At 35.9% G+C, this 27,074-nt stretch overlaps 4 protein-coding genes and 2 long non-coding RNA genes across 9 annotated transcripts in view; 3 read left to right on the forward strand and 3 right to left on the reverse strand.

The window, feature by feature from the left end:
• Positions 1 to 1,887, reverse strand: part of eif1ad (eukaryotic translation initiation factor 1A domain containing) — a 2,204-nt gene extending 317 nt beyond the window's left edge. The window contains exons 1-5 of one of the 2 annotated variants that reach the window (XM_077732535.1): positions 1,592 to 1,887; positions 1,254 to 1,365; positions 1,077 to 1,185; positions 329 to 437; positions 1 to 222 (exon numbers count right to left, since the gene is read on the reverse strand). The exon at positions 1 to 222 is cut by the window's left edge and continues 317 nt beyond it. In XM_077732535.1, coding sequence (XP_077588661.1) covers positions 36 to 222; positions 329 to 437; positions 1,077 to 1,185; positions 1,254 to 1,340 — 492 coding nt within the window. In that variant the 5' untranslated portion in view covers positions 1,341 to 1,365; positions 1,592 to 1,887 and the 3' untranslated portion in view covers positions 1 to 35. The remainder of the gene's footprint in view (positions 223 to 328; positions 438 to 1,076; positions 1,186 to 1,253; positions 1,366 to 1,591) is intronic. The other variant, XM_077732534.1, reaches the window with a different exon arrangement.
• Positions 1,888 to 2,394: 507 nt separating this feature from the next.
• ctsf (cathepsin F) lies at positions 2,395 to 7,116 on the reverse strand. The gene is made up of 14 exons (XM_077732530.1): positions 6,746 to 7,116; positions 5,882 to 5,992; positions 5,605 to 5,686; positions 5,166 to 5,221; positions 4,837 to 4,909; positions 4,582 to 4,695; positions 4,196 to 4,344; positions 3,861 to 3,957; positions 3,703 to 3,783; positions 3,480 to 3,599; positions 3,286 to 3,350; positions 3,112 to 3,202; positions 2,965 to 3,023; positions 2,395 to 2,873 (listed from the first exon to the last, which is right to left on the reverse strand). Exons 1-14 carry the CDS (start codon positions 6,983 to 6,985, stop codon positions 2,799 to 2,801), a joined length of 1,413 nt encoding a protein of 470 aa, XP_077588656.1. The 5' UTR covers positions 6,986 to 7,116; the 3' UTR covers positions 2,395 to 2,798.
• A 738-nt stretch (positions 7,117 to 7,854) lies between these two features.
• On the forward strand, positions 7,855 to 14,475 carry aup1 (AUP1 lipid droplet regulating VLDL assembly factor). Its single transcript, XM_077732533.1, has 12 exons — positions 7,855 to 8,211; positions 8,952 to 9,089; positions 9,860 to 10,010; positions 10,556 to 10,743; positions 11,438 to 11,510; positions 11,642 to 11,715; positions 12,402 to 12,468; positions 12,632 to 12,734; positions 12,797 to 12,934; positions 13,635 to 13,768; positions 13,921 to 14,009; positions 14,093 to 14,475. Exons 1-12 carry the CDS (start codon positions 8,171 to 8,173, stop codon positions 14,136 to 14,138), a joined length of 1,242 nt encoding a protein of 413 aa, XP_077588659.1. The 5' UTR covers positions 7,855 to 8,170; the 3' UTR covers positions 14,139 to 14,475.
• A 402-nt stretch (positions 14,476 to 14,877) lies between these two features.
• fnta (farnesyltransferase, CAAX box, subunit alpha) lies at positions 14,878 to 20,594 on the forward strand. Its single transcript, XM_077733293.1, has 9 exons — positions 14,878 to 15,425; positions 15,691 to 15,776; positions 16,610 to 16,724; positions 17,115 to 17,219; positions 17,555 to 17,681; positions 18,695 to 18,843; positions 19,241 to 19,303; positions 19,429 to 19,615; positions 20,229 to 20,594. The coding sequence occupies exons 1-9, from the start codon at positions 15,304 to 15,306 to the stop codon at positions 20,376 to 20,378; spliced, it is 1,104 nt and encodes a 367-aa protein (XP_077589419.1). The 5' UTR covers positions 14,878 to 15,303; the 3' UTR covers positions 20,379 to 20,594.
• A 1,955-nt stretch (positions 20,595 to 22,549) lies between these two features.
• LOC144207669 (uncharacterized) lies at positions 22,550 to 24,963 on the forward strand. 3 transcript variants are annotated; one of them, XR_013328761.1, is made up of 6 exons: positions 22,550 to 23,370; positions 23,944 to 24,209; positions 24,281 to 24,377; positions 24,443 to 24,524; positions 24,591 to 24,663; positions 24,749 to 24,963. It is a non-coding gene; the product is annotated as an uncharacterized LOC144207669 (long non-coding RNA). The 3 variants fall into 3 exon arrangements; XR_013328759.1 differs by having other exon boundaries at positions 24,600 to 24,663; XR_013328760.1 differs by having other exon boundaries at positions 23,944 to 24,189; positions 24,600 to 24,663.
• Positions 24,964 to 25,257: 294 nt separating this feature from the next.
• LOC144207576 (uncharacterized) lies at positions 25,258 to 26,909 on the reverse strand. The gene is made up of 4 exons (XR_013328711.1): positions 26,744 to 26,909; positions 26,460 to 26,551; positions 25,563 to 25,824; positions 25,258 to 25,366 (listed from the first exon to the last, which is right to left on the reverse strand). It is a non-coding gene; the product is annotated as an uncharacterized LOC144207576 (long non-coding RNA).
• Between the last annotated feature and the right edge of the window lie 165 nt (positions 26,910 to 27,074).

The raw sequence follows: 27,074 nt of genomic DNA on the forward strand, positions 1-27,074 counted from the left end.
GCCTGAGGATCGTCACATTTTAAGGGCTCCTGCCATCAGTTTGTGTCTTCTTCATCCTCGCTATCGGTGTACTGGTAGGTTGAGCGATTAGTGTTGACAAATAAATCATCTTCGTTGTCATCTGAGTCGCTTTCGCTGGTTTCCTCTGGGTCTTTCTCCTTAGCGTTGTTTTTTTGGTTTGGCTTTTGCTTTGTCTTGTCTTCCATCAAGAAGCTTTCGGGCCTGGACAGACACAATTTGTTATTTACGATGAGATAAAGAGGAGGAGTAAAAAAAAAAAAAAAAAAAACAGTAATGTGAGTATATTGTCTTTGAGTTTTTCACATACCAAAAATTGTGTTTCTGCAGGTGCAGAATGTGATCTTTGTAAAGAATGGAACTGATTTCAGCCTTCACCTTCTCCCCTTCTTCAATTGGATCAACAATGACATAGTCACCTTGATGTGAAGGTAAAAAAAACGGTCAGAAAGTTTTTTTTTATTTTTTTTATTGGAATTACATGAACAACAAAATGGAAAAAAATCACATATTTTATTAATTTATTCATAATTTAGAGCAAGGCAAGTAAAAGCGATGGTCTGGTGTACTGCGGGATATACAAAAAGTCAAAGATTGTTATATTCCGTGATATTGCGAGATTAAAATTGAAATATGGCGTACATTAAATTGTAGATTATACTTTTAAAAGATTAAGATTGAAATATAATGAGATTACAGTCATTTTATTGCTTATTTCTTTGTAACGTGAACTAGTTGTTTGGGTTCACGGGCTTCAAATTTGTCGATTTCAAAACAGTGCGAAAAAAAACTATTCTTTATTTAACGTTAGGTGATTGGGAGTAAGAAAAAAAACGTAATATTACGAGATTTAAGTCGCTTTTGGGTTTTTTTATTTTTTTTTACGTTATGTGAACCGTAAATTGTTTGGTTTCAAACGTAATAAAACTTTGATGACCACACCTTTATATTGTTAATACTATAGGCAACACAGTTTTAAATTAGAAGATTTTTAGCTTCAGCCCAATTTAATATAAGAGGGGAAAACTTAATTGATGTACAGTAGTGTTTTGGCTCACCTCTTTTGATCCAAATATTCTTTCGGAACTTTGTGGGCATGCTCACAAGGAATAGTTCACCCTTTGCTGTGACAGTTTCATGGAGGTTGTTACCACGGCTACCAGTCACCTACAAAGAAATTTGAAATACAAAATGACTGAAATTCATTCAAGTATAGTAAAGCATCAACTACAAACCTTTACAATCTGCTGGTTTTCCTTTGGAATGACAAAGTCCTCCAGAACCTCCTTGACGACATGTTTGCGTTTAGTGGCTTGTGACATTATTGATGTTCACTTTTAAAGCCAGCTGAAGAGTAAAAATAAAAGTTATATTGTTATTAAAGTTCAATGTTGAGGCATGTTAGAAAGCAACTTGTAGTAGTAGTTCATTCCATATGTCCCACCAGTAGGGAAATCGTAAGAAAATGAGGAAAAATTGACATATAAAGTACATTTTACAATACGAGTTAAATGGAAATATTGTTTTATTTCCCCCGATTTGGTGAAAAATGTATGAGAATCCTTTTTTTTACCTAATTTGGGATTTAGCTGAATAAGCAGCCACAAGCATCTCAGATGTTCGAAATACGGCAGAAAATACCTTGAAAAATTAGATGTCCTTTCCGTAGAGAATGTATCCCTGAAAAATCGCCACAGTAGCTGATTAGAACTGAAAAATAATGGAAAAAAGTGGAATTTGACAGATATATCAAACCACATGCACTATTGTCGTATATTGGCTAGACTACTGGAACATCTTCTTCGTTGATTTTTATTTTCTTCTTTGTTTATCGTTTTAGGAGCACTACAGGCGTTTTGGCGCAACGTTGCCATCTACCAATTTAGAGTATACACTACAGTCAAAATAATTCCTTGCAAAGGACAACAAAATACATATAAACAATTGACAAATTAAGTTTTATCCCGAAAAAAACATATTGTGTCTATGTGTTGACTTAGACAACCATATCATATAGCTTTTGCATTAAAAGTTAACATTAGCAGAGTTGGGAAATAACTGAGTACCAAAATGGAATACTGTACAGTACATTATTCCTGGAATTAGCATTTTTAACTGAGTACCAAGTTGAATACTGTTCAGTATCTTATACCTGGAGTTAACATTTTTTCCAGACTTTAATTTTTGAAAATATTATTTATTTTACTCTTTGTACGAAGCTTTTGAAACTGAATATCAGCAAATGAATCAGTACAATTTGTTGCTCCTTTCAAATCAATTACTTTTGCCGTATTCACCTACATATATCCATATTTTCTTTCACCCTTTGCAGAAAACGTCACCATATAAACCATATTATTCAAATAACAACAACAATTATTGTCCATTCTTTTCAACTCCACTTTAATTCATTTCACATTAGTTTCCAACAAATTACAGAAGAGCAAATAAATGAGTTATAATCCACCCAAATGAAAGCCAATAGTAGCAAAACTGTAAAATTCACAACACAATAGGCTGACTAAATTCTAGTGTCTCTTAAAGACTTACTATCAAACAGAACTACCTAAAACCCAATACTTGCTTGGAAATTAAAATCTTTAAAATCTACAATACATGATTTTGACGTTAGTAACAGTACCTCTAGTATGTATTTGGTGGAACAATACTATGGTTTAACAGCAAAATGAGGAAGACTTGAGTGTAGGAATGAAGGTGAGCTATCACAGTATGATATTTAATTTCTGTGCAGAAGAGCAAGAAAGTGCATTTCAATGTATTTAGTTGACAACAGCAGATGAAGCCATCCTGTTGATTCCACATGTATTAGAGCCTCTGTATAGGTAGTAGTAACCCTATTTGAGAGAAAAACAGTATTAGATCAAGTTTATTTGTCATCATACAGAGACTGACAGATGGAACCTATCTACCTTCCATTTATCTTACCTGCTCTCCATAATCCTCACCCCAGCTGTTTTTAATGGCCCAAAATGGAACTCCCTTGCCTGAAAAGAGCAGTAAAATACTTGGTCTGGAAAATCCACTTAATACTTTGCTTCTTTAAAGTCAAGATGTGTCTACAGATGTACTCACGATCTCCGTATCCAACAAGAAGCACCGCATGGTCTATCATCCAAGGATTACAGAAGATTTTAAAGGGGTGAGATACACCTTTCCTATAAAACTAGACAAGAATACAAACAAAAGAAATGTCCTCATCACTTTGCCTTCCTTTCATTTCAAGTACACGCTGATTTTTTTCTTTACCTGCATGGCAAACGCGTTCAGTGCGACGGAGACGGGGCCGTTTTCAGCCAACCAAGCTGCAATTTCTGTGGAAGAGTAAATTGAAATAAACCCGACACGCAAAATAGACATTTGACAAGTTAATATCTGTCAAAAAAGGAATTTTAATCCATTAAAATTTGACATTTTGCTGGCAGTTATTTTTTTTGTTTTACCATTCTCATCTTTGGACAACTCCACCGAACTATTGATGTAAGCCGCCACCTTCCTGCTAGTGAAGTCGCACTTCTGTTTACGACCAGAGTAGGAGTAATCGCTCTCCAGCTCCAGACCGCCTGCGCCACACATTCAACAGGGACATCATTTAACACACTGGCTTAATAAATTGTTCCAGTACAGACCTCAGCCTCCAAGCAGAAGCAATTAACCAACGCTTACCAAGATTCTCAATGGCCTCGTAAGCATTTGAAGGCAACCCGCCTTTGCAAGCCTGATCCAGTCCGTCACAGTCGACTAGTTCTGAAACCAACAAATGAATACATTTGCTAGATTATGCTTTGAATTCATTCTATGTAACCTGAAGCTAGCAAACTTGCCTTGTTCAGATAACGGCTCTAAAGTTCCATTTTTCAGGAACCACTGCCCCTCGATGTTACCTATGACAGAAAAGGCCCAGCAAGATCCACACATACCCTAAAAGACACACACATACAAATGAACTCAAAGTACAAGATGACACTAAATTAATCAGATGTAATGAGTCACTTATTTTAATTTTATTTTTTCTCTTTCGATACCTTTAAAAAAATGTCATTCACATTGTCTATTTCAATTGGCTTTTACCGGCAGTGAATGAGTTTAACAAAGTCACATTTTAAAATAGTCACCACTGTCTCTTTAAAAGTTTAAACAACTCTTCCTGATGTGGTACCTGGTTTTTTACAGGGCTAACAGCGCCATGTTCCCTCCAATCCCAGCTCTCGGGGGCGGAGTTTCGAGCAGAGGTGGCCAATTTCATTGGCCGCTGAAGAGTCCACTGGCTCAGCAGTGGGTTCAGGTACGTGGAGCGAAACTCGTCCTCTGCCGGGGAAGATAAAAAACCTTGACTATTTTGTCTCTAAAATCAATCTTTCAGTAGGTTTTCCATCATAAAACTTGCAAATCCCAGTGATATTGAAGCCCATTAGTAGCCAACCATGTTTTGAGGGGGAAAAATCCATAAAAATTAAAATATTAAGTAGACAGGAATTTAAAAATGATGAGCATGATGTGAGAAAACCCTGGCAGCCCGCCAGGCTTATAAAGAACTGTACACACCAGTAAGATCGCTGAACTTGGTGATGCCATACTCCGCAGATCCTTGATCCAAAGACTGTATTCTCGCAGCAATCTTAACATTCTCATGAAAGATTTGCAAGCGCCGGTTGGTCTCTAAATACACATTAATAATAATAATACAATAAGTTATCGTCATAGTCTGTGTCCCAAAGATCAACTGTTTACTACATGAAATTTCAACAACTATATTACAGTCAAATAAGAAATATGAATGTAACATATATAAATACTCACCTTCTTGGGTGTTATAGACCTTATTGTATTTAACCATGAAGTCTTTGAAAAGGCCCAGAAGCTCTACAGACTCCTGACAAAGAAAAGGCAAACACACATGACTAATGTCAGGATTTTATTTCATAATATTATTAAATATTTGCTTGCAATGAAGAAGATGCTTTGCATTACTATTAAACAGCTCATTATTATTAGTTTCACATTCACAAATCTTATCTTTACGTTCAACTTGGTTGGAAAAACAATAAAAGAACAAGATAATTAAAAGTACTATTGTTCTGTGATTAGTGAGTAAACTGTCATGTGATTTAAGCATGACATTTATTTACCTCCATAAACTGGTCTGGGGAAGTGTTATCAACTGTGGTTGTTTTTCCGGATACAGCTGATGAGACAAAAATTCAAGTCAATAAGTAGCTGTTAATAAATACAGTAATCCCTCGAATACCGCGGTTCATCTAGACAAGACATGGCCGCGATTATCGAAAAATCGTAAAGTAGGGTCACCCCTATAATAAGTTTTTTTTCCCTTCACAGCTAAGTCTTAGTAGCAAGAGTGGCTTCCGCTTATCAGTTTCAGTGTGGATTTTCCCATTTTTATGAACTTAAAAATAATAATAATTATCATCATCATGTTATTAATAAAAATGGCAGAAAAAAATTGCTAAAAAGGTGAACACATCCCATCTTCCTGATGTATAAAGCTCTACCAAGAGCTTGATAAATGCAGACAAAATGGATTAATTGATTACAACTACTGTTACTTACTCTTTGGTTGGCACTTTTGCTTGAGTAAAGTGGACTTTGCCTGCCAGGGTATGTCCCAGATTTCAAACAAACAAATCTCTGTCTAACAAAAAAAGAAAACAAAATGTTAGGACATGATGTGCTTTAAGAATGTCTGCTAGCTGGTTCCTCTAAAATAGCAGACATTTACAAAGATAGACCAACAAGTTCTCCTAATGGGGTAGTGAAACAAGGGTATTTGCTCAATGTGCACTGCTGAGCTAGTTTTTTGGTTGTTGTCCATAAAGAGATAGCCTACCTTAAGTTGTTGTAATTCAGGATAGAAGTCGCATGTTCGAAGCATGGTAGATTTCTTGCACTGAGTATTACTCATCTCCACTGTTATAGTGTAGCGGATACCCTTAACCAACTGGAAAGAAGAACGTAGTATTTGGTTTAATTTAACAAATAAAGTAAATTTTATTTATTAATATTTTCCTCATTAATATGGTGACATCTGATATAAGCTTGTATGAAGGAATATTAGAGTCACATGGAGAAAAAAAACAATAAAACAAATGTTTAGTTTCATATTTTCTGGATGAAAACGTACAGCAACACTACTTGAACAATTAGGACTGAAACTTAAATGATAAAGTATTTTATGTCTTAAATCTTTATTGCGATCATTTATATTTGTCATAAAACAACAATTTCAAGCTCATTTTTTTATGGGTTTTTCCTAACATTGAATAATAAACAATTCAGAATAGTGATACAATTCTATCTCCCTATAATAGTGATTGTCTGAAAACATACATTTTTTATCTCACAATGCATTTTTCTTCATTTTGAAATTTCCCAAATACTAGTTGTACTTTTATTCTGGTGAACTATGGCTTTCCTGTTGACAAACTCCAGCTGGAAGCTTTCCTGTTGTTAAACTTGATCAAATCCACGTGACCCCAGCAAGACAAAATGCAATGGTATGTCAAAAGCCCAGCAGTAGCTGAACTATTTCCGGTTAACCCAAACAAAAACTCATAAGGCCGGAAAGGCTGATGATGGCCTAAATTCGAGAGGTTAGAATTATTTTTAGACATTTGTTTTCCTATCAACATAACACTGAAGATCAGGGATTTTCATCGCGTAGTTATGCAAGGTTATTATCTATCAACTCTACCTGTTTGTTGGCGGAGATGACTTTGCTGACTTTGCGGAGGTGCATTGCGTTGGAGCCCAAATTGTAGCGCTCCTGAGCGAACTGCAGAGCCTTCATCAAGCCGGGGTCGGTCTCCCTCAGTCGGATGCCTGAGCCCGGAGGACCGAACATAGGCCGGTCCATGTCATCTCCGAGCCCCAGCACGGAGCCGAGGATGGCGGCCAAAGCCACGCAGACAAGGGCCTGACACCCTATCGCCATGTCGTTTCCTTTGAGTTTTCAAGAGAAAGAGGACGTGCTTTGAATGTGTTTTTAGTTTTATGTCGGACGGCTCGTCTTCCTGCCAAAATAAACTGTTGTTGCCAAACAAATCTGGGGCGGCTCTGTGGGAGGAGCTAAAAGCATCAGCATAATAAAAGGCATTACTATTCAAGAACCCTATACGTTAGATAACTTTATTTTTTTTAGTTGTTGAACAATTTATGACATTTTGTCAAAATACATAATTGATAACAATGTTATTTATATACGACTGTTTTTTCTTACTTAAGTTCACCCACGAAAAGAAAAGTTATGGTTGTTTAAGACGAAACCTATTGCGCGGTGGACTTTCCGGTTTTCCCAACTTCCTGTTTACCTCAAGCATTTTTAGTAAATTATTTGCCTAACACGTAGCTACAAAATGTATTTTTTTCGGTATAAGTACAAGCATAATTTGCCAAATTGCGCACCCACAAGCTTTCCATAAAGTACCCCAACGACATTGTTCTAAATTGTTGTTTTATTAGTGTGTTGTAAAGTGTATTTTTCAATATTTACCGTGTGATCAACGTAAAACAGCTCATTAAAGTCCGTAAAGAGAATACGTTAATTAAATTTTACCGTATAAAGACTCGTATTGGGTGTCGGATTGATAAAATACTAATTTGGAGAGGCTGACATATAGTCAGAGTCTTATTTTATGAGATATTGTACAAAAAAAGACTTATCTTCCATCGCCCAAATAAAAAATAAAATTGCTGCGTCACAGAGACAAATTAATTGCTATTTTCCCATATTTTAGATGTCTTATTATTATTTTTAATTGTCTGTTTTTTTTTTTTTTTTTTTTGGTCCCTGCTCCTTTTATTTTTGCAGGATTTTTCCCGGAAATGATTTGACCAATTGGAGCGAATGTTCAGTAGCACTGCTAACAGAACCGAATATTAAGCTAGCTGAGCCTAACTCGTAAACTTGCAATTAGGGGGTTTTAATCAAAACGTTTCTTTTTACATTTCGTCACATCCTCGAGTAAACAATAACTTTTCAGCTAGGTTAGTTTCCCGTGTGCCCTCGAATGGCACGTTCGCAGTTGTGAACGTGATGCCTGATGTATTATTAGGGAGAATTAGGATTGGCTTGTTTTTATAGCAGTGTTCTGTTGAGTTAGGCTTCCATTTGCCAAACATGGAGACTCCTCTTATTGACGATATGATTGACTTTCGCCGGTAAGTCATTGAAGGATATCTCTTATGTAATGCTAGCCGCCACATTACGTCCCAAATATTTGTAATAAATGATAATACTAATTGCCTATGTCGTGGTATTGTCTTTGCTTTGTATGTTCCCAATCTATTCGCGAAGAGGTCTTACTTTTTTTTTTTTGTTATTCAGATTGTTCAAAGTAATATTATTTCCTCTAGTGAAACCTATTGGAGACAATGCTACGTGTCGAAAGTAAAAGCTGCAGGCTGGCTGAAGTGAAAGATCAATTCATAACGTAGTAGCCAATTGTCATTGTCATTTTCTATTAATTACTTTAGCATGTTTATATTATTATTTTCTCGCATATAATATGTATTTGTAACTACAAAAATGATGACAGAATCAAGGTTATTGCGTATATGGGCACAAAACAGCGTATACTCTTTCACCAGTAGATGTCGCCAAATTAACGTTTACTATTCGTTGGTTATTTTCAGTTTTGCGGTAAGAAAATAACTATTACTGGATGAATGAATTCCTGATGATATTGACCCTAATAATGTGCTTTTGATTCGTACAGTATCTCAGAAATCCAGTGTGCGATGATTTTTCTCAAGATTTTCCCTTCAATGTAACACATTTATACTCCTTATTAAAACCATGAATACGGAGGTGAAAATTGTGAATTAGGGGTCGGCTTCTACGTGAGAAATTGTAAAGTTCAACGATTTTAACCCTCACTGTTTCTATTTCCTTTGCGCAGGTTACCCAAAGATACACTTGTCCTCCTTTCGCTGATAATTTACTTTCCAGTTGGCATTTGTTTGATGTTGTTACGGATTTTTATTGGTGTCCATGTATTTTTGGTCAGCTGTGCACTGCCAGAAAGCTTTCTAAGAAGGTGGGTAGATCTTTCACACAAGTATGAAGGGTTTTCCCAAGTTCTTTCTAAACCTGGTGTATCAGGGTTTTCTTGCCACTCTTGCTGAAACAGTGCATGTAAGGAAAGTATCAGATTTTAACCTCATTTTATCAGTCTGGTGGCAGTGTTGAAGGCACAATGGTGACATGGTATGATGGATATGTGAACAAACCTGTACCAGCTCTATACCTATACTTAAAAAAAACTTGATTAGCAAAGGGATTTTGTAAAATTAGGTTTTAACAATTTATAGTTGTTATTTTATAGTTTTTTGTTTGTGTATTAGTACTGTAGATGCTATATACACTTTATGTTTAAGTATTGTGAATACATGGAAAATAATGACATTGATAGTAACAATTTCAAAATTCCTCCAAACTTAAAATATTTATTAATTTCAAAATCATGTTGATCCGTTGGTGAACATTACCGCCAGGCAATGCAACTTTTCCGAGTGAAACCCTGGAATGTGTGACAAATTACAGTGGTAATTTATTGGTTCCAGAAGTATTTTTTTTTGTAATGTGTATTTTTGTAAGTAGAAGCATATACCTTTAATTCGCATAAATCATCCCACAATCTTTAATACTATCCACAAAACTAACTTGGACACATTAACGTCTCTTGGAACAATAATTTACAGTTCAAAGGATATTGTAACCTAAAAATGTTGTATGTTGAAGCATTCATTAGTAGAGGTACAACAGAACAAATTCAAATGTCATTTTTCTCTTTCTTTGTCCTTTCAGATTCATTGTAAGGATTATGTGTTCTGTTTTGGGAATGCATGTGAGGCAGCAAAATCCTCAATCTAGAGACAAAAATACAAAACTTTACATTTGCAATCATGTGACAGAGTTTGATCACAACATAATCAACCTATTGACCCCCTGCTCCACTGTAAGTCACTCTTCATTCTTTCCTTGTTATTAAATGTACTGTGGAAGATAGGACATAAAACGTTTTCCTCATATCTACGAATATACTGTATATCACTTGGTATTCAAAAAGTATCTTTTCAAATTTGAGTCTTAAAAAAGAGGAGGTTGTCTTATAATCAGGATCGTTTCATATTCGGGCCGACCCATAGCAAGTAGAGGTATGTACTCATTTCTGTGTTTATTTTTTTTTTTCTTCATATTTTTCACACACAGGTTTCAGATCATCAAACCAAAATTAGTATGACACATAGACAACCCAAGGAAATAGAACATTCAGTTTCTAAATGATGATAAATGATTTACTAAGGCAGAAAAAAATACAAACTTGTCTGGCCCTCTGTGAAAAAGTAATTACACCTTTTTGTTAAATCACCAAATAACTGACTATTCACAATTGTTGGAAAGCTGAGTTCAATTTCAAAGGCCACACCCACACCTGATTAACTCCACATGCCTATGTTTACTTTTTCTACTCTTCCTTCTCTATGCTTTCTGGATCATTAGCCCCAGTTTCAGGGCTCCACCGGTTTTATGTGCTGGGCCAGAGGTTTCATGGAGGTCCACTCGACACTTGGCAGAGGCGCAATAGGAGAGTCTCTTCAGAGGTACTGTTCCACCGAGGGTGCCTCACCGTTACTTCTGCTCCCTGAAGAAGATACTACAAATGGACGAGCTGGCCTTCTTAAATTTTGGTAAGTGCAGGCGCAGTGTTTCCAAATCACTGTGTGCAAAGGTCAGGTGTGCCATGGGAAATTACCTGACAACAAGTCATATTGGAATATTCCAAAAGAAAAAATAATAATAATAATACGATATTCAAGTCATTTTGTTGCTTGTTTTAATGTAATGTGAACCGGAAGGTGTTTGATTTCACGTGCTTCAACCTTTAGCCATGTATAGTGTGTGTGACCACAAAAATGCTTTTTGCGTAATTTTAAGAGATTGAAGTCATCTTGGGAGAAAAAGTCATGAAATTATGAGAATATAATTGGTACATTAATTATTTATACATCATGTCAACCAGAAAGAAGTTGTTTGGGATCTGCCGACTCCAACTTTTTAGCGAGCTAAAGTCCGTGTACAAAATTTGATATTGCATTTTTTGTTTTATTCCTGTTGATCAAATTTTAATGACATTGTCTTCATATTGTAAATATAGGTAACAGTTTTAAAGGATAAGGTTTGTAGTTAGTGGTGGGTCAGGAGATTTTTTCACTGCAAAAAGTTGGGTTAAAGGGTCCCTTCGTTAATACGCAGTTCTTTTTAATAATCTTGGTTTAGGGATTAGAACATTTTTTGTCACAATGATCTTATTTTCATCTTAAATGGTCACCACTTGATTTCAGATAAGCACTCAAACTAATGTATTATATTTTTCCTTTCCAGTTCCTGGCCATTTTCTCTCACAGATTCAATTCAGCCTGTGGCACTGAAGGTTGCTAGACCGCTGATTGCTTTGGTAATATAATTTTTGAAATTTAGGAGTGTGCAGAGATGAATAGATCAACCCTTTTTGTTATGTTGATGAGTCATTATTTCGATATAGGTGTGCTCAAAAATAAAATTTCCCTGTTTGGTTTTATTCTGCAGAGCACACCTGAGACCAGTTGGCTGAAAGAGCTGTTATGGACTTTTTTTTCTCCATTTACAGTGTATCATGTAAGGTACTAAATATTTTGTGTCATTTTTTTCCTCTTGCATTTTGGTTTAACCAGCATAACCTGTACAGTATGGATTTTTTGGATGAAATCAGTTTGTGCCTGGCAGGCATCCATTTGTCCATTTGAACTACATCAAATTGATTGGACGCCTTTTGCCCAAAGAAGATGTTTTTTTTTCCCGCAAGGAGTTGCTAACCGTTTAAAGTAAAATTTTCAACAATGATTGATTAGATGGTCATATTCCTTTCACAAGCATAAAAACAAGTATAGGGACAATAATACAGTTAAACTGGCGTTATTCTTTATTGTTCTGTTTACAAGACTTACCTAAGATGAGCATTCTAGAGATATTTGTGCTAAATGTTCATACAATTTTTTGGGATAATACAGGTTGAGCCTATTTTACATTAATAGAAGCAGACATTGTCATCAGATCTGTCTTGGAAAAGCTTTGTAATCCAAGTATAAAGTTTATTTTTAGTTATTGGCTCTCTTTATTTAACCATTTTTATCTAATTTTTCCAAACATACACTAGCAGGGAAATTGAATGACGATTAGATTAGATTAAAAAATGTGAGACACTAATCCTAGTAGTTTTTCGACCTGACTACACACATACAATATAAATAATACATTTGGTGGGGGATTGTCATCTGTAAATCTTTAATATCCTCCTTTCTTTCTTCAGTTGGCTGCCTGCTGTTTCCCGACAAGATGGTGAATCCTCCCAGGAGTTTGCCAACAAAGTCCAGGAGGTAAAAATAAAAATACTAGTAATTTGTGAAGGTCTATTCAAAGAAATGTGCAGTGTGCTTTCGGTACTTTGGCCTTCTATTGCCTAAATGCTGAAGGCGAATCACTCGCTGATTTATGGTTTCATGCCAACTGAACTGTGATTATGAAATTTCATCCTTGCAGTTACTTGCCTGCGAACTTGGCTTGGTCTCCACAAAAATAACTAAAGCTGACAAAGTGGAGCACATTAAAAGAAAACGACATGCCTTGCCACAAACATCTACAGGTACGTAAATTAATCACATGGAGGCAAACAAACCTCACAGTGTTGTCTATTTGTCAATTTAGGCATAAGACCCGGTTCTATGGGTCTAGGTTTTGTGGTGCAGGGTTTGGGAACTGACGAACGTAAGGTTGCTAAAATGGCCCAACAGGTCAAAGACGTACTGCCTCACGTCCCGCTGAATGTCATCACAAAAGACTTGGGTATGAGATTATTTTATTGTTATTTTTTGTTTTATAGCGGTACCTCTATATACAAAATTTTCAGTTTATAAAACCCTTATATATGCAAATTATAGTTCCAATATACAAAAAAAGAAGGTACAAAGTTTCAAAATCCTCCAAAATGTAGTTACATTTCCGGTATCTGTTATTTTATTTTGAAATTGTCACCGTTGCATTGTGTTCTTTTTGACAATGTCCCTACTGGCCTCCGATTGGATGTCTCCCAAAAACAATGTTTTTTTATTAGTTTTTTCGAGTGTGGTTAAAACAAGTTTGTTCTTGATTATAATATAAAATGTTATCTATTCATGACTGATTTTGCAAGCTCTTTTTAATGCTGAGTTTTTTTTAATTCATAACTTTAAGTTGTTTAGATGTATATATGCATGTTTGTGTGCTTTGTCTGTTAACTAACATTAGCTTCCTCCTTACATTTGTGCTCCTTCACAAATAGAAAATGTTTTTATTCATTTTAATACATTATTAACTAATTATTTTTCTAAATAATTTTCTCATTTTTGTGTGCTTCTCATCTTTCATACAAATCCAGACTATGATCATTTTTAAAGGGTTTAGTTTTTTTTTTTTTTTTTACCACTATGGAACGAATTAGAGAATGTACCAATTAATTTTGTAAGCAGAAGTACCACAGTCGTTGTAACATTTGAATATTTTACAGGCAAAACAAATTGTGTGAACGTTACCATAGCAAACCTGCTGGAAAACAAGGATGATACAGAGGATAGTGAAATGTCACTTTTTGGGGCTTCAGTGAGCAGCTCTTATTCTTCCGATTCTGCTCACACCATAAAGGTTTTATTTTTGATATCAATCCTAAAGTTGAAATTCAGATAGAATGTGTGTTAGGAGTTGCATCACAGCCACTGTAGTTCTCACACATTTCCTTAAATTTAAAAAAAAAGAAAATCTCGATGCAATCTAATTCTGTGTTGTCTTTTCTACAGCCTGTTGCAAATTCTTTCGGCAAATCGCCAACTGACAGGCATTTGTCTCTTCAAGAGAGAAAAGATGCGCTCTATAATTTTGCAAGAAGGTATGAGTTCCTACAATATGATGAGAATAGCTTTTTAATTGCCATTAAAGTGTATTTTGTTGCCCTACATATTTTCCTTTCAGACGCTACATTGAAAAACATGGATTGAATCAAGGAGACGGCCACTGAGGAATTTGGATCAAGTCATCATTCTCAAGAAAAAGAATGAATCATTCAATGTATCTGTCTAGCTGCAAAGATGATTTTATATTCAATCAGCTGGTGATGGAGTTGCAAATCTGACTTGCAAGACAGGTCATGAAGTGATCCCACCATTTACAGTATAAATTGGTGGAAAGATGATTAATGCATGTGTTTTGATTCTTCATCTTGCTGATGCATAATTTTGATAACACTTTGTATTAAGATCCACTGACTGTGAATCATCTATTTATTTTTATAATGTCCAGAGGTGTCAATTACAAATAAAGTTCAGTTTGACCTTTTCGGTGGAATTACTTCACAACACTTGAGTGTTATGTTTTAGGCTTCATTATTTAAATTATATAAAACAAGATACTAAATTTACTCTATAATTGATATAGCAGTCTATTCATTTTACTCAAGATGCGGAGTGTTGTTAGTAACTATAATTTTAGACTAAAACTTGCAGTCAGAAGGGTGATGGACAACTAGTATGTACAAATTACATCTATAAGGTATGTTAATGTCATTCTATGACGAAGCTAAAACATGATACACGTCAAATTCCATTGAATAAATTACTATTTAACAAATTGATATTTTTTTGTAGAGGCCAAATGTCCCATTGAACCTTAACGCATCTGTCGTTTAACCCGGAAGTTGCGCTCTTGTCTTTCCTTCCCTGAGCGCTTTCATCATAGATATCATATATTTAAGGTTGCGATGTTTATACGCGAAATCGTAGCGTGTTTGAGTAGCAGCCAAATATCATTGGAAGGTAAAGGTGATTTCCCCCACTAAAATACTCGCTGAATTCTTCACCCATTTAAAAAAGATTTGGTTTATAATAAATTCTATTAACCTGGCTAAAACTCATCCTGGATTTTGAAAAGAATTCTTCTGAACTGTTCGCCTAATTTAATGTACCTCCGAAGTTTGTTGGAAAAAATAGCAGTTTGAAAATCGGGAATTTTATATCTTTTTCAAAGTACATGCTCCATTGACTATAGTAAGGCTATTTTTTAAACTCGAGGCTTCGATGTAAAATGTCAACGACGCTTGCCCACATTGGCTCACAGCATACATCGGACATCTAGCCTTTTAGATTTGTGATATCTATGGATTTCGATATAAGGCTAACAAACTAGCAATGTCGGGAATGGAAGCTATATCCAACGATGCCGTCACATTTAACGAAGATCACACGTCCATTAAAGAAGTCGGAGACTACGTTGACGATGACTTTGTCGGCCATCAATACATGTTTTACAGGTATTATTTATTTACCGAAATGCAGTTGCGGTATATTTAGTTGGACTGCAATGACGTGCAATAACGTCTACTTTTGGGGGACGAAAGGCACGATTAGAATTAGAGCCCCACTATTCAGTTACAGAGTATCATGTAATATACACAATTGGGGTGTTTTGCCTCTCGCTGCTCGATTTGACATGTTGCGCCCTCAGCTGTGATATTCTTTAATAAATCACACATTTTCAATTGAAAAATTGGCAAGTTTTGTGGTTCTGGATTTCAGAGACCGGGAGGAGTGGGCTGATTTGGAGCCGGTTCCGCAAGACGATGGACCGAACCCTGTTGTCAAGATTGCGTATTCAGATAAATGTAAGTTCGTTGGTCATTTCTGCTACGGGACATTCAAGTTATCAACAATACATTCATTCATTTTCCTCACAAGAGTCGCGGGGGGTGCTGGAGCCTATCCCAGCTAACTACGGGCAACAGGTGGTGGACACCATGAATTGGATGTCATTAGTGCACCGACCCCACCCCCACAGTTGTCACCCTCCCCACTAGCCGGTCCAGGAGAAAACAGAAAAAGGTTGGGGACCGCTGATTTAGTGTTCTACCAGCCTACTCTGCATGTTTTTGGGATGTGGGGGGAAATCAAAATACCCAGAGAAAGCCCATGCAAGCTCATGAGAATATGGAATTTCCTCAAAGTGAAGACCCACCTGGGATTCCAACCCTAGACGCATTAGACGTAACCCGCGGAGATGATTGATGGCGGGCTATTACGTAAGAAGCAGCATAAAAAAAAATCCACCCTGCCAAATTATTTTTTAAATATAATTTATTATTCGTTTTTAATGGACACTGATAAATTTAAGTGTGTTTTAAGAGAGAATAAAAATAAGGAAACATGAAACGAGGCAAAGACCCACAGCATATACAAAATATGATAAGAAACAAAGAGACAGCTTTGGTCCAAACAAAGTTCAATATTTTTCACTATTTTTAAATATGCTGTGAATAGTGACCTTCCTCGAAGCAAAATAACTCCCACATTTACTAAAAACTTTAAATGTGACTAGCCTTTTAATAATGACATCCTGTATCGGAAATAAATGGCTGATGCTTCAACAATAAGCAATCTGAACAAAATCTATTAATGTGTCTAACTTTTTAAGGTAGTATGTTTTTCTCCATTCCAACAGTTGCTGATGTTTTTGACTATTTCCGTGCCTTGTTGAAGAATGACGAGAAGAGCGAACGAGCTTTTGCCTTGACAGCAGATGCTATTGAGCTGAATGCTGCAAATTACTCAGTGTGGTAAGTGCAATTTTTCATCTGTATTGGATTTAAATTTTATTGAAAATAAATTTCAATTTTTTTTTTGCATTGCATTAATTTGTAAACATGAGTTTTTTTAATCAAGACTATAACTAATCCGTATATTCGATCATTTCTTAACCTTTTTTACTCCCTGTGATTGTTTTCTGAAGGCTACTCCCACTAATAATAAACTCTTTCCAAAAGACACTCAAAAATCGTGAAGTCGGATCACCCCTATTAATTAAAAAAAAAATTAATAGCAGAAAAAAATTGCAAAGTAGTGAGTTCGCGATAAGTGAAGTCGTGATAATCGAGGGATTACTGTATTTGCATGTATATAATTTTGATGTGTTTTACTTTAGTGTTTTTTTGTGTTTGAACATGTAGGCACTATAGGCGAGTATTACTCCAAGCACTGTCCAAAGACTTGAGGGAAGAAATGAGGTACATTACAGCCATCATTGAGGATCAACCTAAAAATTACCAGGTTTGGTGAGTGGCTAAAAAAAAAAACATAAACAGAAATGTATTGCTTCAATGGAACATTTCTTTGTGGTAAAATATGTATATATCCACAAGTGATGTCCCAATCTTATACTCTGTATTGTTATAGGCGGGGCCTAATATTTTTTTCCCATTATTTTTACGCTATCGGTATCGGCAAATCCATATCTTAAAAAAAATCGGATTCGATTGAAAGCCAAAAAAAAAAAAAACTATCGGGACATGCCTAATATCCATATCATCTATTAATTTAATTTCATATTTTTGATTCTGAAAACTACACATTCTATGTATATTCTAAAAGCAGCTTGTCCATCTAATAGGCATCACAGACGCCTAGTGGTCGAATGGTTAAACGATCCCTCGGAGGAGCTGGAATTCATTGCGGATATCCTCAGCCAAGATGCAAAAAATTATCACGCCTGGCAGCACAGACAGTGGGTTATCCAGGTTGGTGGTTCAACTCCTTTTACAGAGCCTTCTTTATAAACTTCATACTTTGGTTGTAGCCTTTTCACTATCAATATGAAAGCAATCTAATATCAATTGAAAACTACTACATAATTCAACTGTGGCTAATTTTCCAAGAAAACTAAAGTCACACACACACTATTAAACATGTCATGGAATGCTACATAAATGTATTGTCTTTTTCAGTCACTATCACTGCAATGGTCTGGTCAATAATAGATGGATGATTAGCACTGCATACCACAGCCAAGACTACATAAATATACTGTTTTCTAAATCCCTCTGGGCTTGTTTACAGAAAAACTGAAGAAAAATGAATGGTTCAGTCTGGCCATGTAATTATCCTCCTGTGTATTACATACAGTATATATTACAAGAAAAGGATAATAATGCGAGACAATGCTGTTGAGGGCTTAACAATATAGCTAAAGTAAAAGATAGCTAGCCTTAAATGATTTACTTTGTAAAAACTCCTTTCTTATTATACTTTATTCTGCCTTAAATTTTCTTATTGTGCATACACAAAAAGGCAAAAAAATGAGTTTTGGGGGGTTTCCAGTTTTTCCAATTACTAGTGTTCCATTCTTTCTCTACTTAACAATGGCGGTTTATGCTGTACTGTATTTATTAAAGTGGGTTTTTTTTAACAGTGCTTTGCAATATGGAAAAAAATCTTTTAATATTGAGAAGATCTTATTATTTATATTAAACTGACAGCAATAATTGTTAATGGTATAAAGTAGTGCTGCAACCTAAAACTATCCAGTGTAAACAGAAGCAGTACAGCAGCGTATACATTTTTGCTGAAATCTTGTGATATCTAATTATCTATGTTATTTGTTCTTTTGACTTAAGACTGCTTTATATTCAATAGGTAAATCTGTAATGGCACATTAATTAATATTGATGTTGAAACAAATTGCATATTTTTTTGTGTTGCTATTTTCAATAGTTTTGTATATGCGATATATCGCATCATTTCTCTCTATTAGGAGTACAAGCTGTGGGACAAGGAGCTGGAATTTGTCGAGAATCTCTTGGATGAAGATGTGAGGAATAATTCCGCCTGGAACCAGAGACATTTTGTCATTTCGCACACCACCGGCTTCTCCAACCAAGCCATACTTGAGCGAGAGATTGAGTAAGTATGGCAGAATTTTGTAGATCGGAGTTTTTATTATGACTGGCTAAATGGCTAATGTTACGCTGTTAAAATTAAATGCTAGTATTAAATATCTAATTAGCAGAAGCTTTGAAAATGATTGCAGGTTAAATGTTATTTTATTTAGTAGCCACCACCTTTGCCTAATCGTTGTAGGTTAAACGTGACAAAAGTGCGGCCCAGGGACCAAATAAATCAACTTGTCAACTACATATTTCATGGTAGAATTCCAATAGTTATAGATATGTTTAGAATATTTCCTTTTATTTTCCCTTTTTTAAAGATTTTTTATGGTTAATTAAAATTTTAAAATCTAAATATAATATTTAACGTTGATTCTAGTTTGTTTTTTACTCTTGCTTTTTTTTAATTTAAGATACTGCCTGACCCAGGTCAAAAAGGCCCCGCACAATGAAAGTGCATGGAACTATTTGAAAGGGTAAGACATTTTGATTTGTGAAATAATGAGAAATTGACTGCATTTTGGGATACATTTTAATACAACAGTGGTTGTCACACATCAATTTCCTCTCAACTCAGTTTTTTGTTGTTGCTCTCCTTCAGGATGCTTCAAGACCAGGGCTTATCGTCTCAGCCCAGGTTGCTGGAGAAAATCTTAGACCTCATGGAGACACATTGTTCAACTTACCTCCTTGCATTTCTCTTTGATTGTTATGAAGATGCTTTAGAGAATGCTAGTCAAAAAGGAAAAGTCATCGACCAAGAAGAAACGTTAAAAAGAGCACTAGAAGTAAGTGATTATACTCTATTCACATGTTCAATTTTTACTTCAAAACCAAGCCATTTTGAATGTACGGTAATCCCTCGAATATTGCGTATTCACTTGACACGAATTCACTACTTTGCGATTTTTAAAAAATATATATACCGTATTTTCACACCCATAAAACGCACAGTGTAATACGCCTCAGTATCATTTGCGGGTATATTTTCAGTTTTTCGTCAATACATTGGACGCCTCGTCCCATAAGGCGCTAGCATGACACCAGGCCAGGCTATGTTATGCTATCCGCTACTGTATTTTCATGACTATAAGGCGCACTTAAAAGTCTTACATTTTCTCCAAAATAGACAGGGCGCCTTATAATCCAGTGTGCTTTATATATAAATGTATAAAAATAATAAATAAATAATAATAAAAAGAGTTATAATAGGGGTGACCCTACTTTGCGATTTTTCAATTATCGTGGCAATGTCTGGTCTACATTGACCGTGACATTCGAGGAATTACTGTAGTCTTCAGTGTAAAAGAACAGTTTTGGCTCTAAACACCACTTTTCTATTGTCATTTGTGAATCATTCACATTGTCTGATTGTTTTATTTTCTGTTATCTTTTTTCAAGATATCTGACCAGTTAGCCCATGAGAAGGATAGCATCCGCAAGGAGTATTGGCTGTTTTTGGGCCGCTCCTTAAAGAGCAAATACGGATCGAGCGAGTTATTCGACGCTGAGCTTCCGTCCCCGACAGCTGAGAAGCTAGAGACCAACTAGAAACACTCCCACTCGCACAATAGATCATGTTATTTGTCATTACTGTTCTTTTAGGTGTATTGCTTTGAAAACCATGTTAAATTCAATTCTTCGCCATTGGGGCGTCGGTCCTATCACGTCTTTATTTCTTGTTGGTAAAAGTGTCTGTGTGGATTATTACATCGATTTGCTCAAATGAAAATGTATTTTAAATTAAAAGTTTTTCTGATCAGGGTTCTTAAGTTATGTTCCTGGTGTAAAAACAACTTATTACTGTAGCGCTTTTAGCCATTGAGTACAAACGTATGCATAGCATTGATATAAAATGAAAATGCAGTATACAGTGGTTCATCGAGATACGAGCTTCACGCGTTCTGTGACTGAGTTCGTATAGTATAGAAATAGTAGTACTCCTCACGTATTAGCGAACAAGCTCCGCCATTTGCACTGACTAATGGGGAAAAAAAACAGAAAAAAGCAAAGCTGCGTTTATCAAAATTTGTCGAATATCTCAAGATAAATATTTGCTCAAAAATGTACTCGTATCTCAAATTGCTCGTATGTCGGGGCACTCGTATGTCGAGGTACTATAGAGTAGATACAGTGGACATCTGCGCTTTTTATTTAGTTAAGAACTGCTATAATACGATGTCATCATGGTTTAAGTACATTGCTCCCCTGTAAAGTACTGAAGAAAAAATGTTTTTGAAACCTTGAGGAAAACCATTAAGCAATGACATCTATTCATCCTTTTAAAGGTCTAGCGGAACAGTCGCAGTGATGGTGCTGGATGGGGAGAAATGCACTTTCGATATTAATTTCATTCCTGCGTCGTCTGCTTCCCCCAGACCAAGTTGTCAGTGTCTACCGTTTTACTTCTAATTGGCTTCAATATTTCTCAGCGCAATTGAATGAAATGATACTTTTTTTCAGCAGCCCAATACCACTTAAGTCGGGAATCTTTCTTCATGTCTCCTTGCATGAGAAAATCAAATCACATATGGTATTTGACTTGAGCTTTCTTTTAACCAAAATTAATCATGCTTGCAAACAGTTTCACACTAATATCTCAACTATGCATTCTTAAAAAAAACACTATTTAGAAACATCCTGGAAATCACTTTGTATCTGTGTTTGTTGTCTTCATACACATGGGGCTAAATCGCCTCAAAAATCACTCTTAAGATGAGAACGGGGGGTTCGAAATCCCCAAATGACAACGTACCAAATGTGCAGCATCGTTCTTTGAGAAGTTTGGCAGGATTTTGTCGGAAAATCGTCACTTTTGAGCTGCTTTAATCCTTTAAAATACAGTAGTATTGCACATTATGAATATTGTGATGGCATGCACTTTGGTGTTTGTTTTTTACTTCTAGACATTTAAATGATACTGAGTGGCACGAGCTCAGCCGCTCATAATGATGAGAGTGACTTTTTTCCGTCACAGCTTATTGCTGCTGGAAAGTCATCTCTTTTATGAGTGTGAATTGGCCTTACACTTGACGTACTATAGAAGACCTACGATACATTGTGCCCATCCAATTTATCACATGATTGAATACAACCGTTTGCTCAAGATTAAAATACTGTATCGGTGACTTCAATTTTTCTTGACTCGGAAGAGTAACTACTTTTGGATATTAAAAAAAAAAAAAAAAAGAATCCAAGACTGGGTCGTCTACGTGATCATTAAATTTTGGGTCATGTTGGCCACAAAATTAACATTAAGAATTCAAATATGGCCTTCTCGACCCAAAATGTCCATATCGGTGGATGCTGAGTGGTTAGTGCATCAGCCTCACAGTGGGGGGGACCTGGGTTCCAATCCAGGTCGATCCACCTGTGTGGAGTTTGCATGTTCTGCCCGAGCCTGTGTGGTTTTTTTCTGGGTACTCCAGTTTTCTCCCACATTCCAAAGACATGCATGGCAGACTGATTAGACACTCTAAATTGCCCCTTGGTATGAGTGTGAGCGTGAATGGTAGTCAATTTCCTCGTGCCCTGCGATTGGCTGGCCACTAATTCATGGTGTCCCCTCAGCTGGGATATGCTCCAGCACCCCCTGCGACCCTAGTGAAGATAAAGCAGTTCAGAAATGAGACTCTCTCAGGTAGTCAGATTATTTTTTTCACGACATTAAAACAGTTTTCCAATCAATTAAATGTATTCGATACTTTTGTCAGAGTAAAATTGCTTCCCATTTACAACATCCCTTTTGGAATTGAAATGTACTTACTTACACTCTAAACGGGTGAGAAGCCCCTCCAATACCTTAATATTTGTTCACAAGCAATTAAAAAGTCAATTGTCCAGTCCATAACATGTCCCCTTTAAGACTAAGCACTCTTGTGATGAAACAAGATCCATTACCAGCCTTGCAATCGGCCAAAGAAGGGTGTCCCCCACCTCTACGAGGATAGGCCCCACTCTAAATTGATTTTTTTGTATCTTTCATTCGCCACCTCTCACGTGTTTCCCTAGGCGAACATATTTAGCCTTTAAGCTGCCTCGTCATCTCACAGCAATGTGATGACTCATGCACATATCCCTCCGCATTGATCTGGACTAAGTAAAAGTCCTTCTGCCAATAAGCGACCTCGTGATAAAAAATAATTCTGAACAGTTTCTTTAAAAAAAATAAAAAGACTATGTATAGTAAGGCTTTGTTTTTTTTTTTTGTTTTTTTTTTAAATGACCATGAATAATAAGTTTTTTTTTCCTTGAAACAAATGACCATGTATAGTAATTTTTTTAATTACCATGAATAGTAGTTTCTTTTTTAAATTTCCATGTATAGTAGGCTTTACAGAAAATGATATGAGACACGTGTACTGTTTTATAGGATCAAGACCACAAAAATGACGACCATCGACGTCATCAAAACAGACCATCTTTTCCACTTTCAATACGGCGGAAAGATATGGGCGTGGTAAACCGGGTGTGTAAATTAGGCACATGCGCAGTACCTCGTCTTGCCATTTCCATGCTGATGGACGTCGGGCACGCCGACAAGGTAAATTGTTTGAGCAATTTACTGACCTAAGTGCGTTTTTATTACGCTACCGGCAGATTTTTTTTAGGAATCAATTGAGCTAAAACGCCAACGAATCTAGTAGTTTAATGCCAGGTTGACCACACCGTCGACAATTCAAGTTTGGGCTCCTTATCCCCACCGACAAGCTACAAGCTATCTTAGCATTAGCGTCTCGACAACGCTTTTCATTTGACCATGTCAAGCGTCGTCTTGATGTTAATACAAAGAGATCTAATCATTTTTCTCCATTGTCGCGTCGTGTAGAAAGACGTTTGCTGGGTAAACGCTCACTCAATAATGACAACCAGAGGCACGACTTGTGTGTGTGTTGTCTTTACTGATAGTTTTTACTGCAAGTGTTAAATCATTTGAATCCAAAATTGTTTAGCCGTTTTTCTCCTAGCTGTTAACTTCAGTCTGTATATTTAATCACCTTGTCTGAGAAAGAGAAATTAGCACGGAGCACTCACTAACTTATTTTCGTTCTTTTTCTTGATCATTTATTGTAAGATTTCTCTTTTGTGTAATAATTGTTTGTCAACTCCCAAATAGCTTGGTTAAATCAAGATGCAGCTCTTCCTGTGTGCCCCAGGACACTCAAACCCTTGAGGAGACTGGACCACATCAAGGTAAAACTAATCCCGGCTGTTTATTCTTCAGTCTCTATATATGACAACTTTTGCTTTTTTGCACACATCAGGTCCATGTCTAGACTCTGGAGGACTGGGTGATCTTCCTCGCAGGTTGCACACTTGAAGATGATGCATCATCTTTGAACTCTGCTGGCAGTTTTCTGAGGTTAATTTATTGTAGAATATGTAAGTCAAAACATTCTATTCTCACATTATTTTATTGACTAACCCCCCACCCCCTCTTATTTTATATGCAGATCCAGGTGATCTTCCTCGCAGGTTGCACACTTGAAGATGATGCATCATCTCTGAACTCTGCTGGCAGTTTTCTGAGGTTAATTTATTGTACAATATGTAAGTCAAAACATTCTATTCTCACATTATTTTATTGACTAACCCCCATCTTATTTTATATGCAGATCCAGGTGATCTTCCTTGCAGATGATGCATCGTCTCTAAACTTTGCTTGCAGTCTTCTGATGATAATTTATTGGAGAATATGTAAGTCAAAACATTCTATTCTCAGATTTTTTTTATTGACTAACCCCCCTTGTATCTTATATGCAGATCCAGGAGATCTTCCCAGGTTGCACACTTGATGATGCATCATTTCTGAACTCTACTGGCAGTCTTCTAAAAGGTAAGTTTATTGTAGAATATCTAAGTCAAACCTTTTTTTTATTGACTAAAGTTGCAAATTTCTAACTTGTCCCTCTTTTTTATAGATCAAGTTCCAATTCCAAAGGTGAGGAGGATTTCATCTTTTTTCTTCAACCAGTCATTTTAATAAAAGAGATTTGAGTGTCATTTAATTTTGTCAAAACACTTGGAGAAAAAAGACCCCAAGACCCTTAATGGTCTTTTTTTTCCTTTTTTTTATTGGTGTTTATATTCCAAGTATTTTTTTTTATGTTTTGAAAAATAAAATTTTTACTAAGTATTTCTGGTTTCATTTTTTTTTTTTAATAAATATTTTTAAGGAAAAAATGACTAAGTGTTTAATGAGCTTTTTTTGAAATTTTTTTTCTAAGTGTTTTGCTGATTTTTTTTTAATTAAAAGCTAAAAAAAATTGGTTAAGTTTACATGGTATTTCTTTTGAAAAGTATTCTAAGTGTAGCATTTAAAAAATGTATTTTTTTGTCTACAGGTGGAGAACATCAATGAATGTTTCAATGTAATAAAAACCAATATGTATGCAGGTGTATTTGCTTCAATAAAAATTTTAAACAAATGTACATTTCAAAAGCTTTATTTTTCCACAAAAAAAGGGCTGAGATAAAGTCCCAACTTCACAATGGTCCTCTCCATGGTCAAAGAAGTTTTCTTGGCACTGGATGGTATTCTGAAAAAAAAAAAAAAAAAAAAGAGTTAAGGCTTAGTAGACTAAGTCCAACATTAAAAAAAAAAAGACAAAATAAGTCAAAAAAATAAAACAAGTGTTTCCAACAGTATAAATGTATGCTTTCATCCCACTACAAAAGGCAACATTTATGCCACAGTAGGAGGGGGGAGGGAAAAAAAAAGGAAATTTGACATACCCCTCTGATGACTTGGCTTTTTGTCCACTGCTGAGGTAGTCCTCAAGAGCCCCTATTCAGTCTATTTTCCATGTCCTCCAACACACCAAAATCAAATAGTCAAGATCAAGCTCCTGGACAGCTTGTTGATCATTTGATTCAAATGTGGTGGGAGGTATGGAAAACAGACTGGATAGTGGCCCCCAAGATGTTGGTGTCAAAGGCTATGCCACATTCCAAAGTCATCTTTCTTTAGCGTTGATTTGGCAAACTTGGGTTGATCCTGAAGAGAAGACACAAAATGAGTAGGTTTAGTACACATTACATGAAAATAAATAACCTAAAACACTTCTTTGGTCCCCTCTTCCACTGTGTCCATGGCTTTAAACCTCTACAAAATACAGCATGATTTTGTAATTGCTTATTTAACCAATTGGATGCACAAATGACTCACATTTCATCCTGGATGAGTTTTCGGTCAATCATTTCAAATCCATTCATTACAAAAACAAAATATCCCAAAAAGTCAATTGATTCCATTGATTTTCTTAACTTAAGTCAAAAATGACCCCTGCAATATTGTTGACTGAATGTTTCAACCGCATTCAAAACTAAAAAAATGAAAAAGGTCCAAGCGCTAGATCGTCCTTTAAGTGAATGGAAAATGTCTATATTCTATAAAAGTGTACTGTATATTCCTTAAACCTCCACTGATTATCTTGTTTGGGTGAGAGTTATCCTCATGTTCTTGCTATTAAAAAATCAACACCACTAGGTGTATTCTCATTCAAAATTTGAATGTATCCTAAAAAATAAGAAAAAAAACGAGCTAATAGAGCAAAGCCTTGAATAATGAACGCTGAAATTTAATTATTACACAGAAAGAGAAATTAAACAGTTTTTTTTTTAAATACTCACTTTGCTGACAAACAGCTCACTATGGCGTCACCAAGCTGCTCCTTCTTGGACAAATTCTTGATGTTTCCAAGCAGTCTGTGCTCGTTGAGGAACTGAAACAAACAATAGAATGATTCCTTTTAAAAACATAAAGAACTACAGCTATAGCTGTAGCCAATTTGTTTGCAAACATTTTAATGTCTGCGTCCACGTTGGGAAAACATCATGCCATCGAAGCACGCTACCGTCAAAAAGCACTCTTAAAATGAGAACTGGGACCTCGAAATCCCCAGATGACAACGTACCAAATGCGCCGCATTGTCCTGTGAGAACTTTATCAGGTCTTTCTTCGGTAAATCGTCACTTTTGTGTGGCTCTGCAGCAATCGCCAATCTTGACTAATCTGCCATTTTGAAGACCGAAGGCGGGTCACATGACCCAGGTCAGAGTTCAAGGGCCTTGAACTCTGACCTGTGTCAGGAAGTTAAAAGCAGGAAGAAAAACAGATGGCGTCCTCTAGTGGCTTAATGTCTTTTTAAAGACCTTAAAAATACAAGGAAAAAAGCCTCATTATACTACACTTACAGGGTGTTCCAAAATGTTTAGTAGGCAGAATAATTTTGACTATCCATTGTA

The sequence above is a fragment of the Stigmatopora nigra genome, chromosome 14 (genome assembly GCF_051989575.1).
Source record: "Stigmatopora nigra isolate UIUO_SnigA chromosome 14, RoL_Snig_1.1, whole genome shotgun sequence".
Classification (NCBI taxonomy): Eukaryota; Metazoa; Chordata; class Actinopteri; order Syngnathiformes; family Syngnathidae; genus Stigmatopora; species Stigmatopora nigra.

Excerpts from the sequence above, each read along its gene's own strand:
- ctsf (XM_077732530.1), bottom strand. The coding sequence starts at position 6,985 with ATGGCGATAGGGTGTCAGGCCCTTGTCTGCGTGGCTTTGGCCGCCATC. Across the intron at positions 5,222-5,604 it reads GCAAAAGTGCCAACCAAAGA|CTGTATCCGGAAAAACAACC; the intron begins GTAAGTAACAGT and ends TTGTCTCATCAG. Across the intron at positions 4,345-4,581 it reads CAAGTTCAGCGATCTTACTG|AGGACGAGTTTCGCTCCACG; the intron begins GTGTGTACAGTT and ends CTTCCCCGGCAG.
- aup1 (XM_077732533.1), top strand. The coding sequence starts at position 8,171 with ATGGAGACTCCTCTTATTGACGATATGATTGACTTTCGCCG. Across the intron at positions 10,011-10,555 it reads TATTGACCCCCTGCTCCACT|CCCCAGTTTCAGGGCTCCAC; the intron begins GTAAGTCACTCT and ends CTGGATCATTAG. Across the intron at positions 12,935-13,634 it reads TGTCATCACAAAAGACTTGG|GCAAAACAAATTGTGTGAAC; the intron begins GTATGAGATTAT and ends AATATTTTACAG.
- fnta (XM_077733293.1), top strand. The coding sequence starts at position 15,304 with ATGTCGGGAATGGAAGCTATATCCAACGATGCCGTCACATTTAACGAA. Across the intron at positions 18,844-19,240 it reads ATACTTGAGCGAGAGATTGA|ATACTGCCTGACCCAGGTCA; the intron begins GTAAGTATGGCA and ends TTTTAATTTAAG. Across the intron at positions 19,616-20,228 it reads CGTTAAAAAGAGCACTAGAA|ATATCTGACCAGTTAGCCCA; the intron begins GTAAGTGATTAT and ends TCTTTTTTCAAG.